Raw genomic sequence first — 22,902 nt, 5'->3', positions numbered from 1 at the left:
GCCAAACAGAAGATCCTAGAGTCCTACATACAGGACTATATTTCCAAGGGAGCTCTGGAGGAGGTACCGGTAGGGGAGAGAGGCCTAGGGATTTATTCTCCAGTATTCCTGGTTCCCAAGAAGACGGGAGATCTCCGGATCATCATCGACTTGAGATTCCTCAATCGATTTGTAAGGAAAACCAGGTTTCGGATGGAAACCATAAGGTCAGTCAGCCACATCCTCAACCCGGGGGACGTCATGGCTACTCTGGACCTCAAGGATGCTTACCTCCACATCCCGATCCATCCCGCCTCCCGGAAGTTCCTCAGGATCGCGGTCCAGATTTCAGGGGTTCGCAGGCATTTTCAGTTTGCCGCTCTTCCCTTCGGAATCTCTTCTGCCCCTCTTATCTTCACCAAGGTGGTGGTGTCGGTGGTGGCAGCTTTGAGACTTCAAGGACTGACTATTGTTCCTTATCTGGACGATTGGCTTTTCATAGCCTCTTCAGTTCCGATCCTTACCCACCATCTTCAGATCGCAATCTCCTTTCTCCTCCGCCTGGGCTGGATTATCAACTGGCAGAAGTCGAATGTGAGCCCATCGACTTCAATTCAGTATTTAGGATTCGTGGTCGACTCTGTGGAGATGTCCCTCCAGTTGACTCTAGAAAGGAGAGCGCGGATTCAGGACCTGGCAAAGGTCCTTTACGTCCCTCGTCGAGTCTCCGTCCGGACTCTCATGAAGATGCTGGGGCTCATGTCAGCGGCTGCGGACGCAGTCCCTTGGGCGCTATGGCACCTCCGTCCTCTTCAGTCGGAGGTCTTAGACTTATGGAACGGCAGCCCTGCGGGGCTAGATTCCCTGTGCTCCCTGTCCAGTCAAACCCGGAATTCCCTCAGATGGTGGTTCCATCTGCCAGTAGGGAAGTCTATGACCCAACCAGTTTGGCTCATATTGACTACAGACACGTCCCTTGTAGGCTGGGGCGCTCACCTGGACGGATCCCCAGTGCAGGGATCTTGGTCTCCTCTGGAGCGGCGTCTCTCTTCCAATCTTCGCGAGATGCGAGCTATCCGGCTAGCCATCCTTCACTTCGCCCCTCAGATCCGGGGCAAAGCAGTGAAAGTCCAGTCAGACAATATAACTGCGGTTCTCTACATAAACAAGCAGGGAGGCACAAGATCATTGCCCCTTCTGTCAGAGATCGAGGTAATTCTTCGGTGGGCAGAGATGAACCTTTCCCATCTATCTGCCACTCATATTCGAGGCTCCCTCAATATGATTGCGGACCGCTTAAGTCGAGGATTACCGACCATGGAGTGGTCTCTACATCCGGAGATCTTCAGGCAGTTAGTTCACAGATGGGGTATGCCAGAGGTGGATCTCATGGCGACCAGGTTCAACGCCAAGGTGCTGAGGTTCTGTTCCCTGTACAGGGAAGACAACCCCCTGGCGATGGATGCTCTGTCGATACCGTGGAGGTTCAGGCTGGCTTACATCTTCCCTCCGTTTTCCATGATACCGAGGGTATTGACGAAAATACGTCAGGATCAGGCCTCTGTAATAGCCATCATACCGTTCTGGCACAGGAGATCCTGGTTTACCCAGCTCATTCAGATGAGGAGTCGGGGACAATACTGGAGGCTCCCCCCGGAGCAGACCCTGGTGTCGTGGGACACTCACCTCTGCCCAGATCTGCACAGGTTCAACCTGACAGCCTGGAGGTTGATCAGTCCCTTCCCAACATAGAAGGGCTTTCCGAGTCGGTCCTGAGAACTTTGTCGCATTCCAGAGCAGAGTCTACGAAGAAGGCCTACTCCAGAATCGTGAAAATCTTCGTGTCGTGGTGTGATTCCAAACAGGTAGCGTCTGCAGATCCGCCCCTTCCTGCGATATTACAATTCCTTCAGGATGGACTAGATAAAGGTCTCTCTCCAGCTACTTTGAGAGTACAGATATGTGCCATCTCGGCCTGCCTTAACAGGCCACATTCTCGGGACCCACTCATCAAACGCTTCCTGAAGGGAGCTGAAAGACTAAAGCCTACTATACTGAAACCTATTCCCCAGTGGGATCTTTCAGTAGTGCTCAGGGGGTTAGCATCTCCCCCCTTTGAGCCATTGGAGGAGGTGGAATTAAGATTTTTGACCTTAAAGGTGGTTTTTCTTCTGGCTGTAGCTTCAGCCAAGAGGATCTCTGAACTACAGGCTTTTTCTGCAATTCATCCTTACATCATCTTCTTGCAGGACAGAGTACTCCTGAAGTTTTTACCCTACTTCAGGCCTAAGGTTCCAACCTTCCAAAATATTAACCAGGTAATCTCTTTACCAGTTTTGTTTTCAGCCTCCTCCTCTGATACTCCAGCCAGACACCCGCTGGATATTTCGAGGTGCCTCCAGGTCTATGTGGATAGATCCAGAGAGTTCAGGATAGATGAGAATCTCCTCATCCTGTTTGCCGGTAAGTCTAAAGGCCGTAAAGCGTCTAAAGCTACCATTAGTCGCTGGATCAAGGAAGCCATTATGGAGGCTTTCGTCTCCCAATCTCTAGATCCTCCAGGGTTTGTGAGGGCCCATTCTACTAGGGCTGTCTCCACCTCTGTTGCGGAGAGAAGACTTCTCCCCTTAGAGTTGATCTGTAAGGCGGCTTCCTGGAGCTCTGAGTCAACCTTCATCTCCCATTATAGGATAGATGCTAGGGTGGCAGAGTTTTCAGCTTTTGGGCAGACAGTTCTTAGTTCTGCCAGGCATGAGGACCCTCCCTAGGGGATTCTTCTTGCTATCTCCCCATCTGTGCTGCTGGTAGGACGTAAGGGAATCGTTAATTTCTAACGATAATTTGTTTTCCCTTAGACCTAACAGCAGCACACAAATTTCCCACCCTAGGTACATTATGCTCGTTACAGACATGGTGGGCTGGGGGGCGATCTCCTCCCTTTGAGGGAGCTGAAGATCGCTTATTGGTTCTTGGGCTCATAAAAAATTCCGCCGGTCCTACCAGTCCACAGGGGGCAGTTAACCCCATCTGTGCTGCTGTTAGGACTAAGGGAAAACAAATTATCGTTAGAAATTAACAATTACACTGCCTGATTTTTCAGTAGATAATCGCTAACGAGTGTTCGCATGAACGCTTGGTAGCAATCATCTTGCAGTGTAATACTGCCGCCATTGGCCGGATGAACGAACAAAGCTCGATCATTGGGGAATCCAGCGCGTGAAACCAGAAAGGGGGGGGTGGGGGCCACAGCGGGGGAACAGAGCAGCCCATCTCCTCAACATTCCTACAGTGCCAGGTACTTATACTGTAATGTCAGGACTGGTGAAAGACCCTCTTTAATTAGTACTTGCTGGTATATCCCTAAAATTTTGACTTTTAAATGAATTTCTTCTCATCCTACATGCAAAGCCAAAATTGTGGGAATATACTGGTACAAAGGGAAGGCATAAGTAGGACTTTCCCCCTGAAGGTGACTTCAGATTTAGCTAGTCAGGCTGACTAGCCAAACCTGAAGGGACTTTCAGGTGGGGGGGTGGTGGTGGTGGTGGTGGGGGAGACGGACGGAGGGAAGGTGCCCACCCCATCCCACGTCATGCACACACCCATGTCTGTATTGCAGTCCACAAACCACAGATCTATAAAACACAGACACCTTTCGTATGGAATCTGCATTTTTCTCACTCTCAGCAATAAAAAGGACTATTCTTGTCCGCAATGCAGACAAGAATAAGACACATTCTATAAATTTACGGAACGGATACAAGGATAAGGACAGCACACGGATGACATCAATATGCTGTCCGTCTTTTTTGTTTTTGCAGACCCATAGAAATGAATGGGTCTGTGCGCAATCCACAAAAAAAAGGATACAATATATTGTTGTGTGCATGAGGCCTTCTGCTTATCCAGAGATCCATGGGGCTCTTTATATAGGCAGCTCCTTTAGCATGGCAGCGCATTCGTATCATGAACCTGTAATAACTTCCAGCACGTGCACCAAGTATAACTTCGGAAGACTAGTGTGGTCATCAGGGCAACAGCCTATAGCTATAGACGGCTAGTAGTCTCATGTGTTCATATACGAGCGCGGAGGATGGAAGATCTGCAGAAACCACAAGCCTGAAAGCACAAGCTTTCTTGCTTTTTTTTTTTTTTTTTTTTTTAAGCAAATTTCATCATTGGGGACTATTCTTTTTACCCTCGTGGATCACGAGAGGCACAATGATCCAATCAGACTAGGGGAATGACATCTTCATTTCAAACAACTATTGTAATTTGTGGGATGGCGCTGTAGATTTGGAAGAGCGATTACTTGTCTATCCTTCAGTAATGTGCTCAGAGTTATAACTCAGGATCCTTACAAAAAAAATTATATATATATATATATGGGGAGACAGACAGATTTATTTCGATGATTTAACATTTAATCAAGTAAAAGTACATTATACATAAAATGTATAGTTAAAAATCAATTTACTATTCACAATTAAATTGAAAAAAAAAAAAAACATGAAAGAAATAAGGCAGTTAATGTTGGAATGATTTCATGTACATAAAAAAAATTTGTTTCTGGCCAGAAATAGCCAGGGACCCCAAACCAAGGGAGATTTTTCGAGCTTTCAAAGTGTATTTGTCCTTCTGGAGTAGAGCTGACAACAAGAGTTCACTTGCTTCCTCGGGGCTCGAGTGACGAGCGCTGGATACAGCCAGTCGATAGTGCACATTAATAAGTCAATAGAATCCAGAGCGATAATATACGCAGGCAGAAAGCAGTCAAGGATTTGAGGAAAATTGCGCACTTATGTCTTGTTCCGAATTTCAGCCCGCATCCTGCTTCAGATGAGGTGACACGTACGAAGACAGACCTAGATACGACATGTCACAGGACACTACTTCTACTTATGAACAGTAATACAATGCTATAGTCAAAACTGATAGGTCATGGAAAACCATTGTACCTGGTACCTTTATGAACAGATCAAGAGACAAGTGTCAAAAAATGACCGCCACACTTGGGAAATGATGAAATCACTAATGCCACCGGTGACCAATGGCCTCCACTATGTGCATGTGATTAGCCATTTTGCTATTAAACGCAAATTGATGCTTCACCAATGCCAAAAATAGTTCTTTTTTTCCTTGCAAGGACAACCCCATTTCTAGTAAAGACTTTGATGCAAGGATATTTGGAGAATTTTAAAAAGGGAATGTGACCTATTAATTTTTTTTTTTAGAATTTTTGTGGAGTTTCTTTATTTTTTCTGCTACTATATTAAAAAAAATTATGTCATCCTGCAATTTTCACACTGGCCACTAGACCTAAAATGTACCTCCGAGCACCTTTGTGAGCCACGGACAGGAGCGTTTTCCAGACACGCCTTGTGACCTGTGCAGACGTCAGGAGGGAGAAGATAAGCTGTGAATGATGAATCCTCTTATCTATATAGAAGTGTTACTTGTCCTGCCTGCGCGGATAAGGATGATGGCTACTGTACTGAACAGGAAACATGGCCTATTATTCGACCTAGTGGCCAGTGCGACCCATATACGGTACTTTTTTTTTTCTTTTAAATATAGTGACATGGTAAAAATTAAAAATATTTAAAAAAAACCTCACCAAAAATTCTAAAAAACACGTTTAACACAAAAATGCGATTTAAACATTAGGTCATTTTCTGATGACACATCCCCTTTAACAACAAATCACATTGGTAACACCAACCATTATTTGACAAGTATTAGGAAGCTCAGGGCAATGACAAACTAATAGACTGACCCCAAAAAACGTATTTAAAATGGACACTGAATTTTAGAAGGTCAGACAATGCTAACTTATAAACACTGACGAGTCACAATCAGAAATACTTCACATAAAACACTGCTGTCAGGGGCAATGAAAGGCATCGTCTTGCACTAAAACGACGTCCTAACCAGGGGATAATACAGGCGATTGCTTTTCTGCACTGCCAATCCCTTTACCTCATCACATTATAAAATGACTCATTCCAAGAGGATCCGTCGGCTCTCCTGACATCTCTTTTATATATACTTGCAATTTTTCATAAAACAATTGTAGAGAATCATTTCTTGGATTTTTACATTCTGTCGTTCCTCTGTTATACCTCTTGGAATGTTACTAATGGTATAAATGGAGGACTGGGCGTTACTAGTCCCATTGAAGGGCATTGTCCTATACTCTAACACTGTCCAACCTGTGCCGACAATGTCAGACTGTATAGGCTCAAAAGTTATGGACAAGCAGAACGGTACTACCCAGTAGAAAAACGGTACAACCCTAGCGAAAGGTTCACCAGAATTAATATGTCATAGGTAATGAATACGTTCATACATTGTTCTTGTGGTGGATTTCCGGGCTGTTTTCCTGCACCGAAATAGAACATTAAACGCCCATCGATTAAATGAATTCCAGATTGTAGCTCATACGACGCTGATTTTTCTGCATGTGTATTTGCAAGCCACGTCATGGGGGGGGAAATGAAAAAAAAAATAAATCTGCGTGTTCATACTGTGACAGGCGGCTGCTAAATCCTTGGGCAGCATGTAAACTGCAGCAAATACACGTAGAAGAAGTGGAAGGTGTGCTGCAGGTACTATTAATCTTGCCAGATAGTCTTCAAATTTCAAGACTGCGACAGAATACAGTATGGAGGAAGCCTTGGCAAATTGCATCGATCATGCCGGTTAATCCACCCCATAGGCAGCTGCTGCATAAAGCTCATATTTTCTGTGTCAAAAAATATTTCTGAGAGCAATCGGGAGTCCTCAAGGGAGACAAAAGAGGAGAATGTGGTGTAGCAGAGAGAGGAAAATGCGAGGAAATAAGAAATAAGAGAATTTGAAGTTTCCATTTTCTTCATGTCATCACTCCTGAAAGCACCTTATATCCCAACATTAACAACGGATCATTATGATAAAAAAAACCAAAAAAAAAAAAACGTACGTACGGGGCGTCACTGAACTGCGAGACAATCACCCCAGCAGGATATTCCAAATCCAGAACAGTCATTTTCAACTACACGATAACTCATTTTAACAGACGTCAGTCTTAGAAGGTCCTCGCATTTGTCCAGTGTAATTAGGTTTGGAACACGCAGACTTGGACTTCAGTGCTGATGTCCTATAGATAAGACCAGGGGTATTAAACATCCCACAACTAAGGCAAGTACTTCCAAGCGGCTCAGTCCTTTAGCTGCACCAGACTCTGGCTTGTGGCTGTGTCCCATTCCGCCAACTTCTGGAAGGACATGGACTGTGGCAACATAGAGGAAGGTCCCAGCAGAGAAAAGCATTGCAACTCCCGTGGCATTCACCTCGGAGAGGGCCTCTTTACTGCTCTGTGAAGAGAACACACATTGACATTATAGTACCTGCTCAAAGGTGACTTACCAGGCGCTATCATTACAAAGACGGAATGGCCACTTTATTAGAGACACTCATCTAGTACCACACTAGACCTTCTTTGGCCTTCAGAACTGCAGCAGTTTGTTGTGGCATAGACTCCACTGGGTGTTGAGATCGTTCTGCTGTAATATCGGCCCATGCAGACAGGATAACATGAGATGGAAGTGCCGACATTCTCTGCTTCATCTGATTGCTTTGAGTAAGAACTGGCGCCCGCAGGTTTAAACGCGTAGCCCTTTGGATTGTTTATCTGGTGACTGCGTCATTGGATTTTTATGGACATACAATAAAGAATATGCTTTTATAAAATCCTGCTTTTCATTTGCCGTCGCACTGAACAACCAGTTCTTATTCATCCCCGAGATGCTCTATAGTATTATAATCTTTAGAATGTAAAGGCCAGGGAAGCAAGGAAAACTCGCTGTCATGTTCCTGGAACCAACCCATGGCTAAACAAAATAGTATTTCTGCCACAGCTGCCATGAAGGGATGAACTTGGTCAGCCTACTGTCCACACGTCCACCCATCAGATGACCCAAGGTGTGCCAAGAAAACATTCCCTCCACCAGCCTGAACGGTTGACCCCTAACAGGAACAGTTCATCGATTCGTGCTGCTTGTGCCAATTTTGACCCTCTTTGCAGCACGGTGCAACAGAATTCTAGATTCTTCTGACCAGGCCATGTTTTTTCCACTGTTCATGATCCAATTTCTGTGCTCTTTTGCCCATTGACTCTTCGGCTTCCCTTAGACAGCAGTGGCATTTGAACTGGTCTTCTGCTGTTAAAATCCATCTGTGTTACGTAAGGGCAAGTTGTGCGTTTGCCGATTCCACACCAAAAAGCCGCAGGGTAGCTGCACAGAACCCGGTTCTCATTGTTTTTAATGGGAGGCCGTGGTTTATGGCCACAACCACGCCAAGAAAGGACCTGCCCCTTCTTCACGCAGTTGCGGGAATAAACCATGGCCACATGAACCAGAGAGTGGCCCGCCATTGAAAACAATGTGAGGCAGATTCCGCACGGCCACCAAATTCTGTCTGCAAAAGAGGTCATGTAAATAGCCCCTTAGTTAGAGCACCAGCATTGTATTTGCCTGTTTGTCAGAATGATTCTTTATATTCTGCTCGGACCCCATTTTGTCAATTAACCGTTTACTTCTGCAGGATCCTGTATTTTTCCTCAGTCACGCCATTCTCAGTATCCTCTCAACACTGTTGCATAAGAAAACCCCACTAGGTTGGCGGCCTGTGAAATAATGGCCCTGGCCAGTTGACAGCCAAATGACTATGCCATGTTCGAAGTCGCTCAGATCGCTCGATTCTTCCATTCTTATGTGGATTCCCACAGAATCCTTACTCCCTTGATTTTATGCTGCACTCTGAGGTTGCATCTCATTTCCATTCAGAAGGGCAAGGGTCTCTAACAAAGTGGCCACTCCGTTTATGAGGTTTTAGCGATTTGTGACATCCCTCCTAGGTAAAGAGTAACAGTGAATGTGTAATGGAATCTAGATATGCACTTTAGCCATTTACGTTATTTGCATATTCTTCTATACTGTCCGGATAGAAGCTGATCAATGACCTCTGCAATACACTGTAAATGTATTTCTGAAGTAGCTTACCTTACTTAATCCCAGGTATGTCAACATTGATAGTAAAGGAGCCGCCAAAGCAAACACCAGCAAATGCTTCCGGATGCGGTTTCGCTCTAACCCTGCATGCATAAGGAAAGAAACCAAGCCAAACGCAGCTGGAGCCTAGAAGAAAGTCAGGAGAACATTAATGGACCAGTGTGCAGAATTACTTGAAAACATAGACATTTTTCTGTTCTGCGGCATTGACAGCAGGAAGTGCGCCAAAAATAGGATAGAAGATAGCAGTCATTCAAAAATATATAGAGTCGTAGGCAGATTTTGCAACCACATGATGGCTGAGAGCACCACAGACCTGTCTAATGGAAGTCTATGGTAAAAAGTCAGAAAAGAGCCAGGGAAAAAATTAAACTGCAGCACGCAAACCTGAATTCATGCAGCTGCACGTATTGACAAAACTGAAAATGAGATTTTTTTTGGGGGGGGGGAAGCATAGTCACACGTAGTAAAATATTTTTACTTCAAATTAACCCCCCATTGGCCTATTTTTGCAATTAGGAACCAAGCATTTTTGCCTACAGCAGATATTGATAGCAGACATGGGGCTTTTGCTAGGCCTCTTGCTAACCCTTTAAAGGATAGGTCATCAATATCAGATGTCTGACACCCCGCACCCCTATTGACGGTGACATCTAAGATGTCAAAGGTTCCCCTGATCTCATTAGTTAGGGTAGGGCTGTGGTTTTGTATTGCAGCTGTTGCCCCATTCCTTATCGCATGGGCTCACTTGCTGTGCCCATCTTATCAGAAAGTGCCCGCTAGACAGGATAAGCATACTCATCCTGATTTGTCAAATGGTGAACAGTTGGGTAGCTACATTGCCAATCAGGTGAGCTGGAAAGGAAGCACAGTGCAATAAAGCTGGCTGTAGAGCCACACGTTGCCAGGTCCTGGTAAAGCAGACAATGCTATTATTCATCATGTAAGTAGTCCAGATAAATGATGAGGATAACTATCGGGGGGGGAAAAACACTTACCTTATGTAACATGATGGCCACAAATACAATAAGCTGAACACTTGTCTGTGATGTTGATGCCGCAGCCCCTAGAGCAACTCCATCAGCTATGAAGATAAAATAAACCATGGGGGAATTAATTAATTAATTATCACTGTTCTCCAAAAGTTAAAAAAGGGAATTTATTTTTTATCTGCAAAAAAATAATGACTTTTGCATTTTACACTCCGATCACTCCAGTTTTAAAAAGTGGCTGGGAAAGTGGGCATGGATAGCTATGATAGGTCTGTTTCACACTTGCGTTGTGGCATTACAATTTTGAGATCTGGCCTCAAAACGGTCATTTAATACATCGCGATGGGTCAGTTTCGGCTGGATCTGGTTGTATTATATCAAAACTGAACAAACCGGATCCAGTATGAAAATGATTGACAGTCAGTGGGAGCCATATCCGTTTTATTTGCGAACTAAAAAAAACAAAACACACGAGTCCGGCACCATTGACTTACATTGATTTTCATGCTGGATCTGGTTTGTTTCACAGATCGGATACAAAGTCGCAGCTTGCAGCGGTTTTGTGTCCGGTCAAAAAAACACTATGAAACGGAATGGAATACATCCGGATCAGTTTTGTCCACATTGACAATGACTGGGGACAAAACGGATCCATTTTGGCTCGGTTTTGAGATCCTCTGCCGGATCTTAAAACTGGAATGCCACAACCCAAGTGTGAAACAGGCCTTAGTGTCACTCCATATTTCTCACTGCCACTTCAAATGTCAGAAAAATAAAAAGTCGCAAACTAACTCCAGTAGGAAGTAGCGTAAAAAAACCTGGAGTAGCATTTCTAGACAAGAGAGGTTTAAATGGGTTGGCCCATCTCGCACTTTAGTGGCATATCACTAGGAGATGCCACCAATATCTGATAGGTGCAGGTCTCACACCTACGGTATCTCTACAACAGGGCCCCCAAAGTGAACAAGGCACCGCAAAAGCATGGTCACCATCCTCACACTTCTAGGGAAGTAACAGAGTAACGAAAATAGCCGAGCGCTGGCTCAGCCATTTCCGGAACACCCACAGAGGTGAATTGAGCGGTGGCTGTGCTTTTGCTCTCTCCATTCACTTCTATGGGAGTTCTGGGCTCTTTTCAGAAGTCCCATGGAAGTGAATGGACAGCACGCAGCGAATGCGCAGTACACTCTCCTTTGGCTTTGGCACCCACACCTCGGATATTGAGGGCATATCCTAGCGATAATTAACCAAATTGTGAGATGGGCCAACCCCATTAAAAAACAATGATGTCAGTTGATAAATTTGGCACAAAGTATGCAGACTCAAGCTAACAGACTTAAAATATTAGTGTCAGGATAAATTCACCTCAGATTATACCGTCACAGGTTAGCCTGTATTCTACTGATCAATGTTCTAGATTATGTGGTGTCTCCTTACCTGCAGCGTGCACTACAAGACCCAGAGTGGTGGTAATCTTGGAACTGGCGGCTCTCGCTGCCTCTGGGTCTAAGAAAGAAAATAAATCCATCAGACACTCAGTAACAGAACTGCTGTGTGCATATCCATCCCATCAGTACTCACCCTCCACGGAGTGCATATGAGAGCTGCCAATCTGATCCACCAGCAACATGAAGACAAAGCCCAGGACTAGAGAGACCCCAATGTAAGCATGTAGTCTAGAATGATCATGTTCATGGACTGAGGAGACTTCAGCTCCAGTCTCCGATTCCTTTACTTTCGAGCTTTCCAGTTCATGATGTTTTGCTGGGGGAAAAAAGGAACAATTTTACCCTAATATTTGGTTGCATAAGTGGACTTCGAGCGCACCAAATTCTACATCAGCATAAACTCCCTAAGGACCCAATTAGACTTCCCGATGTTCAGTCAGAACGAGTGTTGATGGATAATTAACATGTCAATTGGAGCTCGTTCCCACGGCCTATTACACAGATCGATGCAAAGTGAATGTAGGAGGAATGATTGGCACAGTAGTCCTGACTACACAGGAAGATGTGCTTCCCAATATTAGTGCGTCTTATCCCGATGAAAGATGCAAATCATCTGACAAATGAGCTTTTGCTTGTTTATTATCTCCAGTTAATCTGTTCCATCTTTGGCGGAGACGGACTGAAGGGGCTGGGTGAGAAAAGATAATACAGTAGGAAGGTTCCTGCTCTAAACACGGTCTTACAAGGAGGAGGAGGGGGACATGAATGACCTCCTAGGACAGTGATGGCCAACCTCTGGCACCCTAGTGGTGAAACTACCACTCCCAGCATGCTCCATTCATTTTTATTGAGTTCTGAGAACAGCCAAGCAAGTGTGCATCTTGGGAGTCGTAATTTTACCACGGAGGTTAGCCATCACTGTCCTAGGATACTGGATATTATGAGAAGATCGAAGAAAGACTGTCTGCCAAAAATATGATATGCTGGGTTGGAAAATTTAATATCTGTTTACGGCATGGATGGCCAAATATGGCGATTTTTTTTCTATTTTAATCAGGCAGTTTAGACGGCCATGAGGCTGGTGGTCTTATCACACACTGCACCCCAGTGGATCTCTGCGTCAGCCATTTGTTCTGTCAGCACTTCCATTACATGTTCTCCTGGAGAAACCAGGTTAAACCAACCTACTTTTCCTTGTCACCCAGTGGTGTTAATAAAGATAGTCCAGAATGTTTTCAGTCCTTAGGGCTTATGTGGACATCAATGGAAAAGAACTGTCGATATATGATGTGGCTAGGACACGGAGTACCGAGGCCGAGGTCTGCGTCTCTGTTATTAATATGTCCATTTCTAATTCTAGTGTTATTGCTATTTTTATGTTCCAACACAATCTATCCATGAAGGATACAAATTACAATCTAATCTAGCTTGCTCAGGATACCAACCTTCTAGTGCTTCTTCATAGAGAGCATGGACACCTTCTGGTACAATCACCGCTAATGCAGTTCCACACAGGAGACCTGCACCCAGTACTGTCACCAACTTTAGACGTTCCTAAAAATCAAAAGGACATGACATCTCACAGGAGTCTACACTATTATCAACATTATTTGCACAAACTGCATACAACAGATTAGATGGTCAAGGACCAACAATATTCAAGAAAATGTAACGGTTTCAAGAAGATCATTTTGTTATAGTTTTTTTTTTTTATACTATAAAAAAAATGTTCATCAATTTATATGAAAGATAAAAAATCTGGACCATCCAGTGTATTAAATGGTTCCACTCATTCACAGAATGATAAATTGTAAGATTAGGACATTTGTACTTGTTTCATCCTCCTGTCTGTCTCTCTATACAAGGTACAGCAGTTAATTATCCACAAGATTGCTTTAGAGAAGCACAGTGTAATTACACAACTCCTGCCCACAACCATTGCCCCGCACACGGTGGGTCCACAATACACAGGGAACCGGTCGTGTGCATTCCGCATCACGGATGCAGACCCAATCACTTGAATGGGTCCGCAAATCCGGAGATGCAGTGCTTCCGCGGGATTCTGTTCCGTGCTTCCATTCCGCAAAAAAGTAGTGCATGCACTATTTTGCAGTGCGGACAGTCGGATGTGGATCGCAGACCCCATTCAAGTGAATGGGTACGCGATCCACATGCAGCTGCCCCACGGTCATGCCCGTGCATTGCGGACTGCACAGGCACCGAGTGCTTACGCTTGTGGACATGAGCCCTTTCTGAGGAAAAGCTTTACACCCAAAACACCAAATCAAACCTCACCACTGACACCCTTGACCCAATCCTATCCCACAGAATCCCCGAAATGTTGCCCTATACAAGCCCTTACCCACCTCTTCAACCTATCACTAACCACTGGTATCACTCCCAGCCTTCACTTGATCTCCTCTTTATCCAGTTATCGCTTCCATCAAAACTCCTAGACTAACATGGCAACCTTGTACAATCCTCCCACCTCACATACCACTCCCTTTTTGCCCAGCTACAATCTGTCTTCCATGATGACCTAAACGTCATTACTCTATGTTCCTACTTGTAGACCTATCCTCTGCCTTTGACACAGCTGACCATTTCCTCTTGTTACAAACTCCCTCATCCTTGGCGTCAGAGACTTATGCCTCTCTTGGATATCCTTATACCTCACCAAGCTAACATTCACCCACCACCTCCTCATCATGCCCCCTCTGTCAGTGTCCCTCAAGACTCTGTCCTGGGACCCTTAGGGTCCATTCACACGTCCGCAAAATGGGTCCGCATCCCATTCATTTTCAATGGGGCCGGAATGTGCTGTCTGCATCCGCATTTGCGGATCCGCACTTCCGCATCCGTGCTTCCGTTTCCGCAAAAAAATAGAACATGTCCTATTCTTGTCCGCAATTGCGGACAAGATTAGGCATTTTCTATTATAGTGCTGGCGATGTGCGGTCCACAAATTGCGGAATGCACGATGCCAGTGTCCGTGTTTTGCGGATCCGCAGAACACCTACGGACGTGTGAATGGACCCTTACTGTTCTCCATTTATACCTTCGGCCTGGGACAGCTCATATAGTCCCACTGCTTTCAGAACCACTTCTATGCTGCTGATACTCAATTCTACCTGTATGGTCCAGATGCCACTTCTTGTTATCCATAATCCAGCGGGTCTATTACCTATATTCTTGTTCTCCTCCTCTTGCTTTTTAAAACTGAACATGGAGAAAACAAAGTTCATCATCTTTCTCCGTGCCAAATGACCTATCAATTACAGTTAATGGCTCCACACTTTCTCCAGTCTCATAAGTCCACCCTATGGATAACATTTCATTCTCTTCAATCCACACATCCAAGCCAAACTAGCTCCTGCTGCCTTCAGAAAAAATTCTCACATCAGCTTCTTTCACAACCCGGAGTCAACTAAAATGCTTGTACATGCCCTCATCATCTCCTGCCTAGACTACTGCAACATTCTCCTCTGTGGCCACCCATCTAACACTCATCCAATCCATTCTCGACTCCACTGCCTGGTTAGTCCACCTCTCCCCCCTGCCAATCCCTTCTCTGGCTCCCCATTGCCCAGCAAATGCAGTTCAAAATACAAACCACTACATACAAGGCTGACCATAATCTGGCCCTCCCTTATAGCTCTGCTTTCCCGACACATCCCCACACGTAAGCTCTTATCCACACAAGACCTCCTCTGCTCTCCTCTTGTCTGTTCCTCTCACAATCGTCTACAAGATTTCTCTCGTACATTCCCCATACTCTGGAACTCATGACCCCAGCAACCTGAAACCTCACCTCTCCAGGAAAGTCCACAACCTACAGTACCCTGCTGCCACGTCTGGGCAGGGTCCTCTCCTGATCTGTACTAGTCCCAGTCTGTCACTAAGCAGTCCTTGCTTATTGTACTTGGTTTATATTGTCTATGTAAAACCTCATCACATGTACAGGTCCCTGGAATATATTAAAGTATTAATATAAAATAACAATTTCAGTTTGGCCGAAGGCTACAGCAACCATGCTATTCTGCAGAGGCCGGACAATGCGCCACTTTTCCAGGTTAGTGTGAAACAATAACACAAGATTACTGCAGCTCAACAAGAGCAGAGTCATTAGGGTGGCCAACTAAAAACCCTGTCAATACAGGAGCCTGTTGAACAAGTCTACAGCAACATAACTGAAGTGCTGTTCAGGCTGAGGTCTGATGGTTCTAGCAAGAACTTTGATTGGGGGTCTGACATTGAGGGCTTATCTAAGGTCTGGTATGGGTCTGAAATAAAGAGCTGATCTGAAGTCTGATGGGGGTCTGACATTGAGGGCTGATCTGAGGTCTGAAATAAAAGGCTGATATAAGGTCTGATGGGAGGGCTGGTATGGGTGTCTGATGTGATGTCCTGATATGGGGGTGTCTGATGTGATGTCCTGATATTTATGGGGGTCTGATCAGAGGATCTGATGAAAAATATTTTTCTTATTTTCTTCCTCTAAAACCTGGGGTGCGTCTCATCATCAGGTGCATCTAATGGGGCATTCACACAACTGTATAAATAAATCCGCATCTGCAATTTTGTGGAACGGGTGCGGACCTATTCATTTCAATGGGGCCGCAAAAGATGCGGACAGCATACCGTGTGCTGTTCGCATCCGTTGTTCCATTCCGCGGCCACGCAAAAAATATGGAGCACGTCCTATTCTTTATATAGCGCCGGCCATGTGCGGATCCGCAAAACACTTACGGTCGTGTGAATGCACCCTTATAGAGTGGAAAATACGGTACTTACCTCTCCAATCCCTCGTCACTGCTATGATCCCCTGGTCCTCATTGCACTCCACTTCTGGAGTGAGCACACAAGAAATGGTTCAGACTGGGCACTCGGCAGCTTCCTGTGTGTCCAGTCCAGCCAGGAGAGCAGTGGGGACTGGAATAGTGTCTGTGCAGCAGTGACGGCGATTAATCTTTTTTTTTACCCTCTTTTACACAAAATTATTCCACTGGAAAACCTTTTAAAAACACAGAAGACAGCAGATATAACAAATAAGCAAACCCAACTGAAGAAAGCCTTTTTCTAACCCTCTCTGTAGGGAGATTATGAGCTCCTGTATGGGCGCACTACCCAAGTCCTACAGCGTCTTCTGTGTGGACTGAAACTCATGTTCTCTATGCAAGTCTATGAGAAGCTGCTCATTGTGCAATATAATGGCCAGTAAGAGGACTGACCCGTCTGACCGCATTACCCTATTCGTCATGCAATTTATAAATGGAGCAACAAGGATTAAAAAAAAAAAAAAAAGCCTATGGTTATTTTTTTAACCTCTTAAAAGGGGAATGTCCCAGAATACATCATTTTTAACAGCTGCCAGCAGGAGACTGAGTTCTGTTACTGCTAGCATAATTGGGGGCATTATAGCTGCTAATGTGATGAGGCACTCTGGCTGCCATCATCAGGGGGCACTGTGGCTGGCATATAGCCAGGGGGCACTGCAACTGGCACATTCAGGGGGAATCTTGTCTGCTAATGAGATGAGCACTGTGGCTGGCATAATTGGAGGCACTATGGCTGCTAATGTGTGAGGTACCCTGGCTGGCATAATTAGGGGGCACTGAAACTGGCATAGTCAGGGGGCATTATGGCTGCTAATGAGATGAGCACTGTGGCTGGCAATTTTTTTTTGAGGCATTAGATTTTGTACTGTGTCTACCCCATATCAACTGTATATCCGCCATGGGAGATATGCAGTAAAAAAATGGAATTTTCTTTTCTTATGCTTCTAATTGTAGGTCGTTGTATAGTTCGAAAAATACCATAGTTTGTAATTTATGTACATTTTTTGTTCCTTTTACTTTATTGTTTACAGTGTACACATCGTTTACATATTTCACGCTGAATAACCTGCTGAAGGAGTCATTGAGGTTGTTTCAGTCGTGCGAATACCTAATAAGCTTCGTTTTTTTTTTCTTTTACATAATTTATGTGCAATTAAATATATTTTATGTAAAATAATTAACTGTGTTTCGTGGTGGGCATGGTGAGTTCATGGAAGTTTTTGTTTTTTTGTCACAGGTTAATGGAATATGAGACTTTGTAAGAAAAAAATAAATAAAATAAAAAACGTTTTCCGCTAACTTGTGACGAAGAGTGGAGGGTTCTATGAACTCACTATGCCCATCAGCGAATACCTTAGGGTGTCTGCTTTCCGAAATGGGGTCATTTGTGGGTTGTTTGTACTGTCTGGGCATTGTAGAACCTCAGGAAACATGACAGGTGCTCAGAAAGTCAGAGCTGCTTCAAAAAGCAGAAATTCACATTTTTGTACCATAGTTTGTAAACGCTATAACTTTTACCCAAACCAATAAATATACACTTATTGCATTTTTTTCTTTATCAAAGACATGTAGAACAATAAATTGAGAAAAATTTAAAAAATAAAAATAAAAAATAATCAACTGTCTTTTTGGTTTTGTTTTTTTTATTTAAAATGTTAAACTCCCTATGCAGGCTGCTTAGGGAGAAGCAAGGACACCAGTTAAGAACGGCTCAGTGGGGTCACCCTTCTGAGGTTGAGCACATTGCTCCCTGGGCAGCATTATTAGCTCAGGTCAAGTAGGGTAATCCAGGGTAAGAGACCCAGCACACGGATCCATCAGACCCCCCAGTAGGTACCACGATATGACCATATGGTAAGACCGTTCTTTTTACCTCTATACTGTCAACCACTGCACAAGCATGCATCACCTTTATCTATAGGTAGAGTTGTTGCGATACCAAATTTTTGATTAGATTTCGATACCATAAAAAAGTATTGCGATACTCGATACCATGCGAAAAAAGAAACAAAAAAAGCCGCGTGCATTCTGCATTTTAAAAAAAATGGCGAATCGCGCAGTTTTATTTTTATTTTTTCTGTTCCGGCGTTCACCGCATAGATTTTTTTAAAAATATTTTAATAGTTTGGACTTTTTTGACGTGGCGACATGTTTATTTATTTATTGTTTATATATTTTATATGTGAAATTGGGAAAAGGGGGCGATTTATACTTAATATTTAGGTGTTTTTTTTTACTTTTTAATTTTTTTACACTTTTTATTTAATAACTATTTCCCCCCTTAGGGGCCAGAACCTGGGATCTTTTCATCCCTTGTCCTATTCACCCTGATAGATCTCTATCAGGGTGAATAGGATCTCACACTCTCCCTGCTGCCCTGGGCATAGTACACACAGCAGCAGGGAGCCGACTATGGCAGCCAGGGCTTCAGTAGCATCCTGGCTGCCATGGTAACCGATCGGAGCCCCAGGATTACACTGCTGGGGCTCCGATCAGAAACTGCCACTGCCACCAATGAAGAGGAGCGGAGGGGACCCTGTGGCCACTGCCACCAATGAGAAGGGGAGGGGACCCTGTGGCCTCTGCCACCAATGATTTTAATAGTAGGGGGGGGTTGAGGGGGGTGGGCGCACTGTGCCACCAATGATTTTAATACTGGGGGGGTTGCGCGCACTGTGCCACCAATGATAATTAACCCTTAATACAGGAGGTGGGTACTGGCAGCAGATCAGCGGCAGTTAACCCCTCAGGTGCCGCACCTGAGGGGTTAACTGCCGCTGATCGCAGCTCCCTGTCAGAGGCAGGGTGCCGGCTATGTGATTCTGCTGCCGGCACCTGCCTCCTGTATTATGTGTTATATGGGTCCGGACTTAGTTAAGTATTAGGCAACACAGAGATGTCCCAGCACTTACTATTATTCCTGGGCGCCGCTCCGTTCACCCGCTGTGCCCCATTACTGTCTCCTGCTCCATATGCCAATTACTACCGGAGCAATGGGGAGGAGACATCAGCTTTTCTAGTGGACGTTCCTTCTCCCTGCGCTGCGATTGGACAGCGCTACAGCCAGGGAGAAGGAACGCCCACTAGAGAAGCTGATGTCTCCTCCCCATTGCTCTGATAGTAGTAATTAGCATAAGGAGCAGGAGACAGTAATGGGGCACAGCGGGCGAACGGAGCGGCGCCCAGGATTAATAGTAAGTGCTGGGACATCTCTGGGCGCCGCTCTGTGTAGCCTAATACTTAACTAAGTCCGACCCAGGAAAAGTCCTATCATTGGTGGTGTCCGCGCCTCCTCTTCTCCTCTCTCCTCTCATTGGCAGCAGCGGCACAGGGGGGGAGGGAGACACTGCTTCCTTCTCCCCTGTGCTGCTGAGAGAACATGAGTGCGCCGACAGCAGCGCGCTCATGTTCTGTGATACTAGACTGCGCAGCCCAGTATCGAAAAAAATGTAATCCCGGTATCGTATCGATACTAGGACAAAAGTATCGATTGGGTATTAAAATTTTGATACCCGCAACAACCCTATCTATAGGTTTACCTGCTTATGGGCTTTTATTCTATCTGCAAACTATATTAAGAGTTAAGCATTAATAAGGTCACCCTTAGCTTTTCTTTTTGTTGTAAAAACACCATCAATAATTAAACATTATTTCAATAATGTCATGTTCTGATAACACATTCCCTGACAATCTAAATTGTTCACATGTGTTCTACCCAAAATGAAGAAAATGGACTGAATATTCATAGAAAGGATCAACCCATACCTCTGAAAAGTTAACTGCTAGCGGGATTATTCCAGACACATAGCAGCCGACCAGCATAGCCAGCGACAGGAGGCTGATAGAGGTGAAGTCATCCATGACTGCGAAGAGGATTCAGGCTTCACTCTGCAAGCCAAGAAAAAGGGTTATCCTATAATGCTGAACCCTCCGCCATTACTAACATGGCGGCATCTGACTTACTGGTCAAAAGAGAGCTAATGCAGGACATGGTCTCAAGACCACCCAGTGGAAAAGTACATGACCAGGGATTATTTTATAGGGTCACTGAGTTTTCCAAAAACTTGGTAGAAACTTACTAAAGGTTTTGATTGGCTGAGACCCCCACAAATCACTAGAAAGAGGAGAGAGAAGCGCTTAAATACAGTGCGCGCTCTCTCCTTGCTATCAGAGACCGGTCCAGTAGACGTCTATGGACCAGTCTCAATTCTGTCTCCGGCAGCAAGGAGAGAGAGCGCTTCCCTCTTCTCGTTCTAGGGATTGGTGAGGGTCTCCGCACTCAGACCTCACCGATTAAGACCTTTGAAAAGCTCAGTGACACTATAATAACCTCTTATGGATAAAAGAATCGCGTTATGGATTCCGCTACCACGGACCATAACGGAATTTAGAATCCATAACGCGATTTTTCGATAACCCGAACTTTAGATGCCGAACTTAAAACACAAGTTCACTTAACACTAATATGGACACGTCACGGCTGAGTACAGGCTGCTGCCATCATGTACAGTATATATGGACACGTCACGGCTAAGTACAGGCTGCTGCCATCATGTCCAGTATATATGGACACGTCACGGCTGAGTACAGGCTGCTGCCATCATGTCCAGTATATATGGACACGTCACGGCTGAGGACAGGCTGCTGCCATCATGTCCAGTATATATGGACACGTCACGGCTGAGGACAGGCTGCTGCCATCATGTCCAGTATATATGGACACGTCACGGCTAAGTACAGGCTGCTGCCATCATGTCCAGTATATATGGACACGTCACGGCTGAGTACAGGCTGCTGTCATCATGTCCAGTATATATGGACACGTCACGGCTGAGGACAGGCTGCTGCCATCATGTCCAGTATATATGGACACGTCACGGCTGAGGACAGGCTGCTGCCATCATGTCCAGTATATATGGACACGTCACGGCTGAGTACAGGCTGCTGCCATCATGTCCAGTATATATGGACACGTCACGGCTGAGTACAGGCTGCTGCCATCATGTCCAGTATATATGGACACGTCACGGCTGAGTACAGGCTGCTGCCATCATGTCCAGTATATATGGACACGTCACGGCTGAGTACAGGCTGCTGCCATCATGTCCAGTATATATGGACACGTCACGGCTGAGGACAGGCTGCTGCCATCATGTCCAGTATATATGGACACGTCACGGCTGAGTACAGGCTGCTGCCATCATGTCCAGTATATATGGACACGTCACGGCTGAGGACAGGCTGCTGCCATCATGTACAGTATATATATGGACACGTCACGGCTGAGTACAGGCTGCTGCCATCATGTACAGTATATATATGGACACGTCACGGCTGAGTACAGGCTGCTGCCATCATGTCCAGTATATATGGACACGTCATGGCTTAGTACAGGCTGCTGCCATCATGGGCAGTATATATACGGACATGTCACAGGACAGGAAAACAAAGCTTGGTGGGGAGACTGCATGACAGGGCCGGGCGGTTAACCTGTGTGCTGTCATGGCAGCCCTCTGTGATCATCACTTAATGCCTGCCCTGAGGCTGAGCTGATCCTATAATGACAGGCATTACTACTAACTCCCCCTAACAGGATGAGGATAGGACATGGAGCTGCCGAGCATGTCGCCGGCTGTGGCACGTCTATAGAAGGAATCTCACATGTATTTCGGGTCACGGCGGATCTGTCCGGTCCTAGAAAGATACGATGTCCCTCGGCGAAAATCCCCCGACAGCCCGATCACAGCTGCTGACTATAGGCCTTAGCGGGTAACACATACACAGGCCGCCATCTTGCTTTCTCAGGTCCTCTAGCTGCCATGGTGTCACTACACAGACTACTTCCGGGTCACATGGCCGCTGACGTCACCGCTGTGTTACACAGCTTTGTGCGCTTTCTATTACACAGACCAGTACAGTATATATACACGCACAAGAAATAGAGTGGTTGCCAGTACTAACCAATCAGAACGCTTCTCTCACTTTCTGACCTGTACAGAAAAGATGAAAGCTGTAATCTGATTGGTCACCAGCAACTGTTCCACTTTGATCACTAGTTCTGAAAGACCAGTTTTCCCATGAGTGTGTGGAGGTTGGAATATAGGAGGTCTTTGTTTCCCCACCGAGCTGCGTTGCCGCAAGGCGTGCGCTGTGTTATAAATTTGGCGCACCTCTGGCAATCTATGTACCTTGAGTAAAAACTACTGAAGTCCCAGACTGGTGTAGTCTTTACTCCTCTTTTACGCCTTAGAAAATTTGGCGATGCCTAAGTCCCGGCCCAGCGCCCTCCATTACGAAGTGGCGAAAAAATGTCTGTGTGACAAAATATTGTTGCAGGTGTGGACTGCCCATAGACCCCACAGGGAAATTTCCTAGCAGGCCAATGCCCAGGGGGCCACTTGAGCCCTCATCATGGCCGCCGGCTGGATACATAATGCGCTGATACTCTGAGCATTAATTAATATGCATCAGGTACTTATGAACCTGGCAGCCGCTGCAGGGGCCCTCCTGAATTCAACTATATCGCCATCCTCAGTATGGCTATATTAGTGGAATTCTTGGGAAGGTGGTGGGGGCAGTATATTGTCCTGCA

At 45.3% G+C, this 22,902-nt stretch overlaps 1 protein-coding gene across 1 annotated transcript; it reads right to left on the bottom strand.

The window, feature by feature from the left end:
- Nucleotides 1–6,911: 6,911 nt before the first annotated feature.
- On the bottom strand, nt 6,912–22,132 carry SLC39A9 (solute carrier family 39 member 9). The gene is made up of 8 exons (XM_040411685.1): nt 21,972–22,132; nt 20,076–20,198; nt 12,918–13,026; nt 11,606–11,788; nt 11,462–11,530; nt 10,031–10,116; nt 9,024–9,158; nt 6,912–7,334 (listed from the first exon to the last, which is right to left on the bottom strand). The coding sequence occupies exons 2-8, from the start codon at nt 20,169–20,171 to the stop codon at nt 7,104–7,106; spliced, it is 909 nt and encodes a 302-aa protein (XP_040267619.1). The 5' UTR covers nt 20,172–20,198; nt 21,972–22,132; the 3' UTR covers nt 6,912–7,103.
- Nucleotides 22,133–22,902: the final 770 nt, after the last annotated feature.

Source organism: Bufo bufo, chromosome 11, assembly GCF_905171765.1.
Source record: "Bufo bufo chromosome 11, aBufBuf1.1, whole genome shotgun sequence".
Classification (NCBI taxonomy): Eukaryota; Metazoa; Chordata; class Amphibia; order Anura; family Bufonidae; genus Bufo; species Bufo bufo.
Note: the sequence above shows the minus strand (reverse complement) of the source record. Positions and strands in the feature narration are given on the sequence as shown.